A 17,273-nucleotide genomic window follows, 5' to 3' on the forward strand; every position below is an offset into this window, starting at 1 on the left:
CAGTACTGTCACATCAGTGACAGAAATTCCTCCTCTTTTGTCAGAATCGTTGAATTATTTTCCCGCAATGATGCACTGGCACGGGCTCCAGTGGCCTCTCGTCTGCTACTCTGGTGGCATGGTAACCCATCTACCCACAGTCATCTGGCCACAACCGAGCGCACTGCGTTTATGAGGAATAATGGTCGGAATAATTTCCTCTCCAGGAACGATGTAACATTAATAATCTCGTAAAGGACGAATGTCGTTGATCCCGATTCAGTTCAATAACTACAGCACAGTTGGCACAGCAGTTAGGCACAGAAATAACATTTTTACCTCAAGTAATATTGACAAACAACCATGACCAAAAACAATGCCCTTGGTATCTGGTCATTCACGATATATTGATAATGTCTAGATATCTGAACAAGCTAAATTGTGCCAGCTGTGGAAGGGCTGAGGCTCACACAGAGAGTGTGGGGGCAGGGTAGGGTAGGACTGAGGCCCGGGGATTTGTGGCGTGCGTGGTACACTGACCATGAAATAAACGGCTTTGGGATTAAGCAGTGGATTTATGGAACAGCAGTGTCAATGCAGGAGTGAGATTGGATGTCTAGGCCAATGTGGGATTTGCGTTGTTTCAATCAAATCAGATTGGCATTTTGTAAGCTCTGCCACCAGTTCTCTGTCAAATGCTAGACATCGTGCCATAATGCTGGACCTTTCGAGAATTCAACTCATTGTCATTTGCCAGAGGGGGAGGATACATTTTTAATTATTGATTGAATAATTACCACGGCAAAATGTATAACACTATTAATGGTTCTTTTGAATGAATATCTCAACAAAGCAAGAAAAGGTCAAAGCACATGAGATCAAACACTTCATAATCTGCCATTTTAAATTTAAGATAATCCATGGATTGTACACACACACACTCACACAAAATGAACTGTTGCAGCACGTAAGATTAGGGTTAAACACCAATCTAATCATTGCATTATCTGTTCCTGTACATCTCTCTTATTACAGTGATGACTGTAATAAGAGAGAGATGAGTCTGTCAGTAAGACCTGCTCAATATGACGCATGATTACAGTACAAGTCAGAAGTTAGGTTCAGATAGCTATTCACATGTGTGTTCTTAGAGAAGGTAGGTTAGAAGGTAGGTACTTTCTTGATTCTCACTCAAAATTGTAAAAAATTATATATATGTAATGCATGACATAACCACTAGATGTCACTTCAAACCTATGCAGACCATACTCACCAGTGAATGGAAGTCTCCTTATATCTTCTTGCCCCCTCGCTAGGATCCAATTCATGGGCACATGATTACACAACTGATTCAGAAATAGATGTGCAATGTGAATTCACACTAAGATTACTGGATGCAAACACACACTCTTAGATATATAATCACTTCTAAGATGGTCCCCTCGCTGGCTCACAAACAAGAATATGTGCTCTCTCTCTCTCTCTCTCTCTCTCTCTCTCTCTCTCTCTCTCTCTCTCTCTCTCTCTCTCTCTCTCTCTCTCTCTCTCTCTCTCTCTCTCTCTCTCTCTCTCTCTCTCTCTCTCTCTCTCTCTCTCTCTCTCAAACTCCCTCTATTGGCTTTCCATCAAATTTTCTTCTGCAGTCCCTCTCCCTCGCAAAGACACATGCACTACACACACAAACAAACGAGCGTAGGTGGAGACCTAGCATATGTTTGTTTCTCACAGGGATTTGGGATCAGATTGTACGTCTGCCTACCCCCATCAGGGGGTGCGTGTATCTTCCATGGTGGTGCCGCTGTAAAAAGCAGAGGACACTTGTTGAGGGTTCAAACACAAAAAGACCTACAAACAAAAACCCAATCGCAAGCAACACAGTAGTTGTTGGTTTATGCCTATACAGTATGTGTCAAACATAAACATTGAACTTGCAATAATTAGATAAAGAGACGGAAACTGAGCCTGGATGCCTGTTAGATGTCACATGACCCACCGAAGCTCCACCCCCATCTCTGAGAGCTATTTTCATCCGTGGGCCAACTGACAATATCAACATCATCAGCCACTTCAGGAGGTTCTGGGGGAAATGAGCATTTTTTGTTTTGGCCACTTCAGACTGAAGGCAGAAGGGTCCCACACACCAGCAGCCTAGTCCACCTGTGGGACCCCCAGGGGAGAGGACCCCTTAGTAGGATCCCACCTGTAGCCCTCTCCTGCCTCACTGTTAGCTCAACTGCTACCTCCTGGACAGCTGGTACAACAAGATGAGCCTGCGCAAACAAGGGCAGCTTAGAGAGGATACCCCCAGGAAAACAAGCTAGCAAACACAGTGTTGTCAGCTGTATTGTATACCTTTCACCAATAACCTACTCTCTGTTCAAATTGGTTTCAAATAGAGTTGTTTTTCTGTACACATTTCCTGTAAACGTTTCCTGTGCTAGTCTGTGACAGTAAAGATGACTGTCCATTGAATGTTGACATTGATGATTGTATTTTTCCAACACATTATTTCTATATACTGTACTACATACATTACAGTATATATATATACTATATACTGAGTTGAGGAAGCCCATTGTTCATGTTACAGAGAACTCATTTGAATAGGGTTAGGGTTCAGTTCTTCGTGTGAGTTCCAAACTTCCACGAGTTGTGATATGACTTCCTCACCAAGTCCTATAGATCACCTGACTTAGTGAGAAGGCCATTCTTGGTGATGGGTTCTCTAAAATGAAAAGTTCCTCCTTCCATTGAATGAAAAGCAAACTTCTCCGGGTCCTCATCTCGTTCTACTGGACTGTGTTAAACGGGCCTTCCCCCGACAGACGGGAATGACAAGTGACGGAGGACAGGGAACCCTGTGTAGGTCACATGTTCCTTCATCTTCTTCTTGCTTCCTCCATGTCATCATCCTGGTCCACACAAATAAACATACTGTATTCACATTCATTCATTACATCTGTGTATACTACGCTCAAACACTTGTAGCCCGGCACCCAGATACATATAGATGCACTGTAAAAAAAAATATATATATATATTTATAAAAGACATACACATAGCACACACACTTGTATGAGGGGAACATTGGAGGCATGGGCCGATAGCTTCACAAAAGAAAGGAGCACCTGCACTGAGTTTAAATACCAACAGCTGTGGCCTTCTGGAGCAGCAGGGTGGTGAGGCGCTTCTGTTCCTAGTGTTTGCAACACACACACACACACACACGCACACACACAGACACACAGCCCCTGCCTGATCCTGTTTCCCCTGTGCAGTAGGCAAGCCACACATGTTTAGTTTGTCTGCCATGGTTGTTTGCCCATGGTCTTCTCTCTTTTGTTTCCATGTCTTTGCTTCTGTTTGATGTTGAATACTGACTACAGCCGTTGACAAAAAGAGGAAAGCCCAGAGTAAATAAAAACATATCTTGTAGCTGTTAAGAACTGTGAAGAACATTTTCCATTTTTGTTTGAACACTGAGTAGAGCTTTAAATGGGAGATGATAACAGACAATAAGAAGAAAGCATGCTTGCTCTCTCCTTGCACGGTCTATCCAAAATTAGGAAGGAACCCAAACATTGGTACAACTGACCCCCCCCCCCCCTTCACGCCATGTAACACGCACACACACATTGCCTTCACACACACTTGGAATAGCTGACTCGACATACAAACTCACACGCACGCACGCACACACACACACACACACACACACCTCTACCCCCCTGGAGTTGAGCTGCAGTGAAGTGCTTCTAACTGCTCTGCCTGTCCTCCTGAGGGAGGGAGGGAGGGAGGGAGGGAGGGAGGGAGGGAGGGAGAAGAGGTTTTTCTGGAGTAGCTGCTTTTCTCAGTGCTAGCTTACCAGAAAATGCTAAATATCCCTTGGCAAACCATAACTAGTTGTGCTTCTTAGCCAACACGGGGCAGATCTTTTTAAATGTAATACAAATTGTATACAGTTATCTGCCAATGATAACTGAGGCAACTGCTACGGTCAACCAATGAAAAATGAGATAATCGCAAAACTGATTTATGGGGATTCAGAGTTGGAAGTTGTTCTTATCATTCATGCAATGTCAGAGAACAGAATGAGTCTAAAAGCAAACCAATGGTGTGGTGTATAGAGATAGACTGTGTGTGTGTGTGTGTTTGCATGTTTTGAGAGGTCAGTAATAAAACACTACCCCAAGCAGGGTTCACCCTTTGTGGTCAAGACTGTTGCTTTTGGAGGTCACAGTGCCTAGCAACAGATTGGATCTAGGCCCCAGAAGAACCTGAGAAAACACACACACACATCACACACATGCTCTCCATTCCTCTCTCGCTCTCCCACACACACACGCACACACACTAATTCTCTATCCTTCTTTCTCTCACACACACACACACACACACACACACACACACACACACACACACACACACACACACACACACACACTCTCTCTCTGTCTCTCTCTCTCTCTCTTACACACAAATTCACACATGTATACTGCAAACATCAGACACACAGTTGGTGTGATATACACATGATGTGCTTGTGTAAAGTACATACTGCACAGTATAATACTGTAATACTGTCTAATGTTGTCCCCTTTGCTGCATCTGTTCACAAAACACAAACACACATTCAAAGGCCTAGAGACAAACGCTATCATAAACACAACCAACTCTCATCCACATAGGTCTACCAGACCTAAATATGTTCATATTACTGCTAAGAACCCCTCTCTAAACACAGGCAAGAGTGTTTCCACTGGTTCTGCAAAGCTGCTTGACATGTCAACAAATAATTTTAAGTTTTTTTATGGTGACCGCCAATCAAGACATTACTCCACAGGATACGCAAACAGACTCAAGCACAGAGGTTTAGCTTTTGTGCCTGCATGCAAGCCTCTGTGCATGCTCACATGCACATGCACTCAGACACACACAATCACAATCAGGTTTGCACAACTTTCACACATGCACACAGGTTGAAATGTTGGCAATGTATCACCAATTCTGTATTCCAAGTACTTTCACACAGTCAGGAAGTTAAAAATAGTTAAAGGACCCTGGCCCTCTGCCCGGCCTGCCTGAACTGTCGATAAGTTATCCTCTCTCCCAAACACTGAGCCGGTTACCCTGCATAAACTCTGCAGAGCCCTGCACTCCTAACATCAAGTTTTACCGTTACCCCAAAACTTTTTTTGCTGATTGCTGAGGGTTATCTTTGCAAACTGCAAGCAAGTTTGGTTTGGTTGATCATGCACGGAAGAGTAACGATGCAGAAACGTAATCTCCCAAACTTTCTAGTGCTGTTTTTCGGTTTGTTGGGGCAAACCTATGGAGAGAGCAGGCAAAGCAACTGTTTTTACCAGCAGGGTATGTGCATTCCAAAACCCTTATCATTCCTGGATTTCCTCTTTAACGTGCAAATACCAGGCAATATGAGGGCGTCTGGGCTCTGTCAAACTGCAATGTTTGTTTGGCCAACCAGTTGTTTTGTCTTGTGCCTTTCCCAGCCTCTCATCTGTGCTGTCCGCTTATCCCTTCTCCACCATCTCCTATCTGGCTGGTTTAGGTTCTGCAGGCCCGGGACTATGAAGACCTTCCTGTTCGTTGTTTGGCTTCAGATTCAAAGCTCCGATAACAGATCCTCAGCTTGTGTTTTCTCCCAGTTAGCATATCTCACCTTCATCTCGAGAATAATAATAGAAAAACCATGCAAAACTGTGTTATGTAATTGCGAACAGTGAAGATACAGTTGACTGGTGTTCCCTTTTACTTATGTTGAAATGTCATATTCAATCTAGAATACACACAATTGTAATAACTCTGACAGCATCATTGCAGAGGGGGAATGTCATAGTTATTAGTATTGAAATTCCATGAACTGTCAGCACAGCCTCCACATCCTTGTACATAGCTGCGTCTCAGAGCTATCAGATGAGGTCAGATAGTTTATGTTCCTTGACAATCACTTGTGAGGTCCCGACCTTCCTGTGTTTTAGTGTTTGGAGAGTGAGGTTCCAGAATAGCCGGTCAGTTAGTGTACACTCTGCCAGCCGGGACCTCACCTTCTGGGGGCATTTAACAGCAGCCTGGCAAAACAGCCGAATATCTCATTTGCTTACATCCAGTCCTAATAGTCTTACTCAACAAAACAATGAAACACTTCAGCAACGTAACACACAAGCAAACACTCCCTTTATCCTTAGGGCTAGATAGAGTGGTGGAATAGGTTGGTGTGGCAAACGGGTTCAGAGCTTGGTGTAATGGTGTGGCAGAACAGAATAGTGTGGGTTATTAATATAATCATGGAGCCAGGGAGGGAGTGGAGGGTTAACTGGGGTGAGAGGGTCAGAAGTTGAAGCTGAGAATGTTTTCCCCTGCCTGCCCTGTCCCTGACACCAGCCTCTCTGCCACATGGTTCTGAGGAACAGATGTGACCACAACCATGGTTAAAAACACCACCAGTCAGTGTCACTGATACCGGTACACACAGTCCTTATGGAAGGGGAGAATACGAAGAATCATAGGACCTACACCTGAACCTTCACCTTTAGCCTGATATCAAGTTTTATTTGACTGTTCTAAATGGGCCAAAAAAACATTGTGAATATCTAACACAAAAAAAACATCATCTAAAATGGTATAATGGATTTAATGATCTGTCTCCTGTCGAAAAGGTTCCTACCATTGTAAGGGTAGTGCTCAGTCACTCTGTCAGCTATTAGACACTCACGATGTAGCTGGATGTTTCTCGGAGCTTCAGGTTAAGCACTGTGGGTGAAGGGCTCTGAGGCAGTCCTATCCCATGGTCCATACGGGACCAGCCAGTGGTCCCGTATGGACCACTGCCTAACAACAGTCCTATGTTCGCTAACACATACCCTGAAGCTCCTTCATACTTACAGAGAGTGATGTGGAGGGTGGAGGTGGGGAGCCCAGCGGGTGGAGGGAGAGAGGGTTATGCCCATTGCTTTACTTAGGGAGGATGTCCTGTCTGAGACTAGGCTGTAAGGTCAGCAGGGTAAGCAGCTGTCCTAAATACTTATTTCAGTGAATTCAGGGGAACTCTAATCTTTGACCTGGGACTAGACCCATGAAGGGATATCTGTAGCTATCTAGGAACAGATGTCCTGCCTTACAATGGAAACCCCCTTTTTATAGCATGTCAAATAGAAGACACTCACTTTTATGTCTTTACATGTATAGGTTATATTATATCGATAAATTATGTATATAAGATATATATCTCTCTCTATATATAGGATACAGTATGTTAACATTGCCTGTTAAATGCTCGGAACAAGACCACAACCCAAACATCAGAATATCAACTTCCTTAACTGACTTTTAGATCTATATATACACCAAAGTTGATAATCAATCCAGTTCCCGCATATAGGAAGGAGCCCTCTGGTAGTGCAGGCTGTAAGAGGATCCTGTTGAGTGAGCTGGTGCGTAGACCGACTGTTAACACAGGCCCTGCTCTGTCTCCTGTCAGCCTGACATGTGCGACCTGCGTCTATTCTACGTCTCCCTTGGAAACTCCATAACGCCAATGTCAACAAACGGACCGGAGAGAAAGAGGTGGCAGACAGGAAGTGGGCATGGTCATTCCAAAAGAAAGGTTCAGGAGTTTTTTTTATTTTTTATTAATACCCCTCCAGGGAGTAAGCAGAGAGGAAGAGCCAGAGAGAATATTTCTGTCTACTTGCAAACCATCCAGAGCCTTTCTTCAGAGGATAGCGGACAAGTAGGTCCAGGTAACACAGCACAGCACCACGAAGCAGCAGCACCCCAACATCCCTTCAGAGGCCCTGGACCCTTTTGTCATCTCTCCCCTCTAGCCGGGATAGGGGGGGGGGGGGGGGAGGCCTGGCTGATCTGTGTTTGCACTGAGAGGCCCTACCAACCCCACACCCCCACCCCCCATCCCCTCCCAACCACCACCTTGATCCGAAGCCTCAGCCTGACACGCTGTATCAAGTTAGCCAGTGTGTGTGTGTGTGTGTGTGCGTGCGTGTGTGTGCCTGTGCGCCTGTGCACTAATACAGAATCATGTGTCAACTCCTGGAAACTGAAAGGGGGGAGGAAAGGGGCCATGTGAAGGAGAGGGAAAGTGGGGAAGAGCAAGACAGAGGGGGAGCAGGCTGGACGAGGATAGAAGACTTAAACCATCGAGCTTGTTTGGGGAGAGATTATCAGTCTTGTGAGTATTTGGATTCTCTGGACGTTGCTCTTTCGTCAAACAATAAAAAGCAGACAATCTTTGAAGCCCAATGACGAACGAGTACCATGATGATAACCGTCTGCTTTTTTTTGTCAAACCTCTGTTCTCGGAAACCAAATATGGATCAAGGGCTTTTCTCTCGTTCTCAGTTTTAATGTACTGGCGTGGGCTGAGTGAGTGAGTTCTAAAAATAAAACACATGCTCCTGCAGGTCTATGAAAGAAGGGCCTCCAGTGTATTGTTTTGGGTGATGGGGGAGGATGGGGAGGATCTGGCTCATTGGTGGATCCAAACAGGAAGGGGCTGGGCTGGGCCTTCAAGACAAGAAGGGAACTACATTTTACATTTAGTCATTTAGCAGACGCTCTTATCCAGGGCGACTCACAGTAAGTAAAGGGGCATTCCCCCGAGGCAAGTAGGGTGAAGTGCCTTGCCCAGGGACACAACGTCATTCTTAGCACTACCGGGAATCAAACCGGCAACCTTCTGATTGGTAGCCCGATTCCCTAACCGCTCAGCCATCTGCTGAACCCTACTACAGTCACATGGCTGTGGACACTCCTTTACAGACATGAACCACGCATAAGGCGACCACGCTACTGTAGACGCGAACGCCCACATCTGCACACGTCATGATTAAGCAAACAACATCCATTGTGTGTCTGACTGTGGTGGTTCTAGTACAGTTGTAGTCCCTCGCGTCTCCTCCTGGGGCAGTCGGTCTGGGTTCAGCTCAACATGACCTGGGGGGCTGTGGGGGTGCTGATGGGCCATGACACTGAGCAAATTCCAGCGAAACAAGGACATCTAGGGACTCTCTATTGAGCTGTAGACACTGAGAGTTTATCTTCCGGAGCTTGCAGGCCTATACGGTTGAGTATGTGTGAAATTATGAGTGTGCGTGAGTGTGTGACAGGCACTACTGTAAGCCCAAGCATGCGTTTGTGTACAGATTGTGTGCTGCTTATTCTAGTAGAGACTTTTAACGTCAGACGAGAAAGGTAGGGAATGAACTAAGGCAAACACATGACGCTCAGAAAGGAATGGGTTAACAATACTGGCTGACTGTGAATGCGTGGGGGTAGTTTGTACAGAGCATAGCAGGGGAAATGAAGGCATATTAAGGAGAAATGAGCGCGAGTGCCGAGGGGTCCAGAGAGATATCACGTGTCTGGATTTAGCACCATCTCCCCTGTCCCCTACCCCCGCACCTTTACAGAGTGTTCAGCAAAGGGGAAGAGGGGAAGGTGGGGGAGGAGAAGAGCATGTGCACGTGGGGGTGAGGGAAAATAAGTTTATGTGTTAGTGAGAACTGAGTACAGACAGAATGACAGTGCAAGAAATAACCTGCATATATGCTTGGTGGTTCAGGGTTATATAGGAAAGAGGTGTTTGTCAGCAAGGAAATATGGTCATTTAATACTTCTGTGAGTGTGTTAGTGTGACAGATAATTTACAGATTATTCGATATTGCTTTGCACTCACCGTTTCGGTTTTCAACCACAACAGTGTAAGGTCTGAAACAAAGCAACACATGATTTGCTTGTAAGCATATGGCAAGACAGTTTATAACGATTTTTCTTTACGATATGTGATTTAAAGGTGCTCTTCGGTTTATCGAGCATTCACTGCAACGACGGGATAAAGTGCCGTGTTCTTGGTTGCTTTGTAAATATTCATAATCGAACAAATAATTTTCTATTCTGTCAGCGAATGGGGCGTTTAGCCTTGCGTGACGTTCTTGGGCGTGTGCGCTTTCAGCCGGTTAGATCTCGCATTTGACATGAGGGGGCGGAGTGCTCCGCCCATTCAACGCAGTCTGCACGCTTGACGCTTTTGTTACAACTGTAGTAGTCAGTTGAATTCGCCTGTGGATATAGCCTACTTCGATATGCGAAAAGAGCGACTTCTAGACTAACTTGAACAAGAATATCTACAGTCTTTCTTATTTCATATTTGCAATTTACTCTGCTTTTGGGATCATGTGCCTGCGTATCTTACCAAGAGAAAGTTTTTCTTGGGCTACCTAGTGTGCACAACTGCGCTTGCCAGGTGTCGGGAACAGGAGTCATCATTTGGACCTGAAGTTCTGGATACTTGCACGAACTTTTGGATAGATTGTGATTCAAAGGGTAGTTTGCCATTGGCTCCAAGTGAGCTCCATCCCTCTCCTGTCTGGAAGCCTATGGAGAGGAGAGCGTCCTGCATGGTCTTATCCTCACGCGACTTCGGGTTTGAGTCGTTTTACCATCTTACCCCCTGTGCCAGACAGCGTGAATGTTGACTTCACAACCAGGATAATAGAAAACGACCAACTTTCCCCAATTTGAATGCCTTTGCAAGGGTTTTGCTGGTTTTTGTGCTGCAGGCAGGGCTTTAACTTGCTCGGACGGGACTATGGGGAGAAAGAAGAGGAAGAATCTTTTGAATTGCGCAACAAAGACGACTTGACTTCCACCAATGGACGGGTAATAAGCTATTTAACTTCCCAATTTCTTTAAGATATGATGATTTGCAGAAAACATAATTTTTGTCCATGTCGAAGCAATATTTAATAGAGTTGTTGATGATTCATTATTGCATAATATTTTTTATTTCAGTCATGGGCGGCATGGGTATCATTCCCACCAGACACTTTCCCATGTCTATGCAAAGTATAACCGTAGAATGAGTTCCATGATAAAACTAGTGATGTTCATGGAGGAAACATAGTCAGTAGGAGTAAGGCCTGAGCCTTAATAAGAGGTTGAGTCAGGTTAACTATATTTTGAAGTCACACTGTCTTGCTGACTTAGCAATTTCCTCTTCTCCATCTGTCGATCTTGAATGTGTCAGGTCACTCGTATTATTACAGAAATGCAGCGAATAAAGATCAAAGAGGTGTTTGAGGCCATTTAGGTATTTACCTATTGTAGGACAGCCTGCTCTAAGTCAGGGAAACGTTTAGCAATCCCACGGTATGATGCAAGCCCAGTGTTGTATTGAATAGAATCGATCCTGTGTGTTTGGCCATCGTCCACTCAATCGCAAACAAGACTGTACTGGCCTTGTCTTCTCTGTAACGTTAGTCATCTGATCAGGCACAGAGGGTTCAGCATTGTCCACACACTTCTGAAGGGGTCATTGTTGTTGTGATTTGAGGTAACCTCTTTGTAGGACCCGATGTACGTGTACTCAATGTGAAATTAACCTTACACTTATCAAAGTAGTCCTCTTAGCACAAATGTACAGAACCCATAACTGGGTGGTAATTTTATATTATGACTACTCAGTTTTTCCACTGTATGTCAGTTAGAATTGGGTATTTAGGGCATTATTTTTGACAAGTAACCTTAGCCACAAAATTAAGATAACCTAATCTAAAACGCCTTCAGATTACACTGACATTAGATTAGAGGACCATGGCAGGCTCTGTCACACACAAGATCATAACTACATAAAAACAATACATAGTAAGCCTTTTTTTATATAGAATACGCCTAACCCTTCTTTTTTTGGGAGTGGAATTGTACCAGGTACATTTCACTAAACGTCTTGTATAGGGACAGGCAAGTCAGGGCCTACATGCATACTAGACTGGCGGTAGGAGGAACATCTGGTGTTCAGGGCGATCCTGGGATGTGTCGGTGAACAGTGAAGTTGTTATTGTTGGCAAACACCCTAGTCTTCATCATTAGAGCATCTGTGTGGCAGTGGTGGCTAAACCCTTCCTCCCTCCTCCCCAGCCAAGCCCTCTATCTTAGGGAGTCAGGTGGCTGAGCGGTTAGGGAATCGGGCTAGTAATCAGAAGGTTGCCAGTTCGATCCTCGGCTGTGCAAAATGATGTTGTGTCCTTGGGCAAGGCACTTCACCCTACTTGCCTTGGGGAGAATGTCCCTGTACTTACTGTAAGTCGCTCTGGATAAGAGCGTTTGCTAAATGACTAAATGTAAATGTAAATCAATATAAGATTTTAATAGAATGCCTTAGCGGAGAAGGCTGGAATAAGCCACACAGCAGTTTTCTAACTTTACACCCACCCTCCCTAAATATGTAGCTAGATGGTCATCTGACCTCAATCACACTGACACCCAGAGCCCCAGGTTACAGCTCCAGAAGCTGTCATCTGACCTCTGCATCTTACCTCGGCTCATTTTTCTCTTTTACCTTCCACTAATTGTCCTTTTTCAAGTATCATTTCGGATAAGTGCCTTCTTATGTTTTACTGTGTGCTAATTCCTCCATTGTAAAAGTGGCCTACTTCCCCCAGAAGACTGATGTAATAGACTTGTAATTGAATAATTGAGTTATTGACATGCCAAAGGTCATCGTGTGGTCACACCTTCCTTTAAAGACCCACTGTATCTGCCTCTCCTAACGACGGCACGGGATGCCTGTTCCTGAGGATATTGATTATTGATTTCCTGCTTGCCACAAATCGTGTTTTCCTCCTGAACCGTGCAATTGATGTGTGCTGGATATCCTACTCCAGTCAATACTCCCATGCTGATCCCAATAATTTTAGGCTTTAGCTGACCCAGAATAAGCTGACAGCCTGGCAGCATTAGGGAATGCTGTTTTCCTCGCCCTCTGGGATTGACACTACAGTGTGTAGGGCTAGCTGTCCACTGTCAGTTGTGGTTTGGGGTCGGATTCTGAGATTAGGGAAGAGGGGGTTAGGGTTCTAGGGTGAGTCCTAGGGAATGCCCCGCAGGGAACTTCCACTGTTTACCCAGAGTCCTCTATTACGTCCACTGTTTGACAAGCCACACTCTCAGACAGGAGGTCAGGCCTCCTAGACCTCCCGTGTGTGTGTGTTTTGGACCGTCTTTCCTGAAACGTCCATTAAGTGTGCCCTACTCTTGCCAGGTATGACCGCAGTAACCCTCAAGCTTGGTGGAGTCTCCCCCCCCCCAGACAAGGCCCGTCTAAAATCCTCACCACGATCTCCAACGTCGCTTTCCTTCTCGCTGCCAGAGAGGAGCTGTGATGCGTAGCGGTTGTAATAACCGAAGCCCTTGGTTAGACACTGTGCCCAGCCTGAGCCGTCTCTGAGGTCGGAACCATGAGTCAGTTCTGACGCTTGTACAGGCTTGGCTGTGGAAGCGCAGGCTGCCAGAGCTAGTTCAGAACCTTTCCCCGCATGTTTACCATCCTGATTCAAAGAAACGTCTCACCAACAGCTGCCCAAACAGCCAGGCTGAGCTGAATGCCTCCAGTGTTAGGACAGTGGGGCACAAATTTTGGGAGAGGACATCAGTCATTCTCTCTTTTCCATGTTTCCAGTGAAACTGCCTGTTGCAATTGTCAACTTGCGCTTGCAATCGGGCAAAGCGCCCGCCCCAAAGCTGCCAGTGTAGAGTGCCGCAACGCATCCTGTTACCGGGAACACACGGACACAGTCTTGGCATGTAGAAAGGGTGTCCCATTAGCTGGCAACTCCTCCTGCACCTTCAGAGATGTCACGGTTCCCTGGTTTATATTTGGTTTCCGTTGCCTCCCCGCCTCCTAGGCCCGCACATCTGATGTTCATGCCAGAATTGGCAGAGCCCTAGCGTTTCCTGCCGGTTACTCAGCATCCCAGGAGAGCAGAGCGGAGGGGGGCGGAAGTGAGCCGTGGTGCTAACACATCCCGGCCTCTCTCTCCTTGTCGCCCAGTTCCAGTCTGGGTGATTCATTCCGTGCCTGTCTAGCGGGAACATAGATGTGCCACGACTCTGAACTGCACGTTATTCTTATTCCTTCACCCCCCGTTCTCTTTACGTCTCACCATTGGGAGGACATAGTGTAAAGAGGTTTTTTTTTGCTTTACAGGACAAGCTAGCTTGTCAAGACACTGATGTCGTCTCCTGTTGATGTAGTCAGATTTGACTTTGAGAAGACTAGGCTGTAGGCTCCAAATGTGTAAGTGTAGCCAAAAGTGTAGCCAAATGCTCTGTTCTTTTCCCCCAGACATTACAGCCTGTTCTAGTCCTGTATGTCTATTGGGGTGGGGTCAGTCTGTGGAACGATGACTTGCAGAGGCAGAACCACACTGCCTGGACTCAATTCACAAATCGCTTTATGACATCATTTGGCCATTCCTGCCAGACAAGTAACATTCACAGTATAACTCTCCCCTGGTTAAACATTAGCCATATCTCCTTATCCACACCTATTTTAACCTCTCCGGTGGCCTCTATGTCTGCATTTAAACACCCAGAAAAGTCCTAGGGCCTATACTGTAAATGTATAGTTAAAGTTAAGGCTTACAGGGTTTTCTTTTTCTTATATTTAAACATTGATAAATGCATGCTGCCTCTGTGCTCAGCCGGTCCTATACTTAGCCAGCCTAGTAGTAAAGTGTGGTGTAGGAACTGACTGAGGGGCCCAGTTCTGACCTGGATAGTGTTTCAGTTGGACCAGAACCCCAGGCTGAGCTGTGCAGGGTAGGGTCAGCCGCAGGGCCCCTTGGCTCAAGGCTGTGGTTCCCAGAAGCAACAACACAGGCCACAGAGGAACCCGGCCCAGGTCCAAGTGGAACACAGGCCAGGTCTGATGTCTGATGAGGTTTTCCAAGGTCAGGTCAGGGATCCTGGGGTCCCCCTCCGCACGCTGTAAAAGGAAACCTCCTCTCCATCTTCTGCTGTACAGGGACGTCCCGTAATGAAACGTTCAGTGTTCCCACCCTGAAATGTGATTTACCTTGTCTGCCAGCGGGGGGGGGGGGGGCTGTGTAGTAGTCTGTTGACGCACCCACCCCCGTATCCTTAAGGAGTGTCTGAGAGACTGGGAGTAGTGTTACTCGGCACGTTAATTCAATTGAAATGATCCAGACAGAAACAGTTTCTCAGACACTGATTAGTCCGTGTTTAAACGGTGAATCTCCATTTCAAGTCAATTCTAGTACATGGACAAACTTAATCCGTATCTGTGGAACTGGCCCTTGTACGTTTTGATCCATGCCAAGCTGTTCCTTTCTCACACAACCGTCTGATTTCTGTGTACAGTTACACAACCATGTCTCACACGCTGCACGCCAGGCAGAGAAAAAAAGTTGAATGTAAAATGTTCAGACAGCTCTCTCCAAGAGGAAGAAGAATATGTATGTAATATATGTACAAAGCCTAACCGGTCCCTCATTGTGAGTTTCCAGGAGGAATACCTCTACTCTAATCATCCCTCCTGTAAAACAGGTCCAAGATTTAAGGCCTAGTCTGTGTGCAGCACGTCTGTCATTCTTTGTTTTCTCTGTTTGAGGCCTACTGCAAACTCTCCGACTATGGGAGCAGCAGCTGTGGTCATAATGTCACAGCTTGAAAGAGACACAGCTGCTGGTGTTTGCAATGACAATTTTCGTGTTAATAATAATAATAATACTCAACCAAAGTGTGATACAACACTCCCCAAATATGTTTTGCGTATGAGCTTTAACAGCACAAACAAAGCACACCACAGTATCCCATTGGTGTATCAGTTAGGAAAGAGCAGGGCTATTTTTATATCCTTTTCGCTGAAATTAGGCTGCTGGATGTGAAGAAAGGGGTTTTGGGGTTAGCTAGGAGCGGCATGGTGTGTGTGTGTGTGTGTGGGAGCTCGGGGGGGGGGGGGGGGGAGGAAAGGGGGGCCACAAAAGAATCCTCTGTTCCTGTTAAATGAGCCTGTTTTGCATGCGATATTTCTCCCCGCTAACCCACCCTTGCAAGTGACAGGCAGGCAGGAGCAGAGGTACCATGACTGCCAGCCTCTGCTGCTGCTCTCCGAACTGTGGGAGGGCGCTGAGGGCACACCTTTGTGTCACGCACCCTTCTCGCCCACCCTGGGGATGTGTTGGAGATGATTCTACTAATGTAGGCTAGTTGTCGTCTTCTGCCATGGTCCACAGTGTTTCCCCTAGGGTTACAGCTTGTAGACCAATGGTTGCCCGACCATGTAGAGACAGAAATGACATGCTGTCGTGGAAATAAGAGAAATAACAGAAGGCCATTTAGTTTGTTTAATAAAAGAGCATGCTATAGACCTGTTTTAAAGGAAAGGTAACCTTAAATGACTTATTTTGTGTTATGGCGCTATATAAAAAAATTAAATTAAACAAAATTAACTTGACCTTCCAGGGGAGGACGGGGGCTGCCGTTGGGGGGGCGGGGCGCCCCCCTAATAGAATGGTAGGGGAAACACTGGTCCAGTCACTTAAATGGTGTTTCTTTGTGTCGACAGGGCCCTCACGAGGTGATTCACGCTCAGCCCGCGCGCACAAGCAATGGCACAAATGGGTGAGTACAAAAAAGAAATAGCTTTTAGGAAGTATGACATGACATGTTCTATGTTCTATGTTTTAAATCGGAAGTTCCCCTGAACTCTGTACCCGAGGCAGGCAATACCACAAGTGCAGATCCACCCCATCTTTCACTTCCTGATCCACATCACAGTAGTCTCATGGGTCTGACCACATGCAGACTCTGACCACATGCAGAAACGCACGTTTCACAGGCACAGACCCATACACACTGCCAGTGTTTCCTGATTCCAGTAGTGGATGTGTGTGCGTGTGTGGGCGTTGGGATTTGATAGTGGACCTCGGGCTGGGGTCTCAGTTCCTAGCACAAAGCACATCCTTATCAGAATGTGTTTTATTTTCCATGTAAGTTCACACAAACAAGGAATTTACTGTGGCAGGAAGGTGCATACAATAAACATATACGGATCTGAAAAAAAAGTAGAATTTACAAAAGTCTAACTAATACTAAAGAACTAAACAATATGTAAGATATAACATCTAATATAAATATAAAAATAGGGTAACATGACAAGATATATCTCGTGCCCCCTCCCATAATCACAATCTCAACTCATTCCAAGCACAGACCTACGGGAAGGAAACATCCAGATTTATACAAGGAAACAAGTGAATGCCAGTGACGACTGCCTGACAAGAGCATGGTCCAAACAGGTGAAAGGAGTAGAGGCAGGGGGTGGAGAGGCTCCATGAAGCCTGCCGGCATAAAGGATGTACAGTCTTCTGAGAAGGAAGGACGTTGGACTGGGTGACTCAGTTTTAATTGAGGGAACACACCCTGGAGGCCATTATTCAAGGTGTGTGTGGCTGTCT

General features: G+C 45.7%; 1 protein-coding gene and 1 long non-coding RNA gene across 3 annotated transcripts in view; both read left to right on the forward strand.

Annotated features, from left to right (window-relative positions):
• Nucleotides 1–17,273, forward strand: part of LOC134007639 (uncharacterized) — a 158,891-nt gene that overhangs the window by 106,313 nt on the left and 35,305 nt on the right. The gene's annotated exons all lie outside the window — the stretch shown is intronic.
• The window catches only part of plekhh3 (pleckstrin homology, MyTH4 and FERM domain containing H3), a 29,122-nt gene continuing 21,894 nt past the window's right edge, over nucleotides 10,046–17,273 (forward strand). For both annotated transcript variants that reach the window (XM_062447141.1, XM_062447149.1), the window contains exons 1-2: nucleotides 10,046–10,674; nucleotides 16,382–16,437. In XM_062447141.1, coding sequence (XP_062303125.1) covers nucleotides 10,537–10,674; nucleotides 16,382–16,437 — 194 coding nt within the window. In that variant the 5' untranslated portion in view covers nucleotides 10,046–10,536. The remainder of the gene's footprint in view (nucleotides 10,675–16,381; nucleotides 16,438–17,273) is intronic.

This window comes from Osmerus eperlanus, chromosome 2 (assembly GCF_963692335.1).
Source record: "Osmerus eperlanus chromosome 2, fOsmEpe2.1, whole genome shotgun sequence".
In the NCBI taxonomy this organism is placed as follows: Eukaryota; Metazoa; Chordata; class Actinopteri; order Osmeriformes; family Osmeridae; genus Osmerus; species Osmerus eperlanus.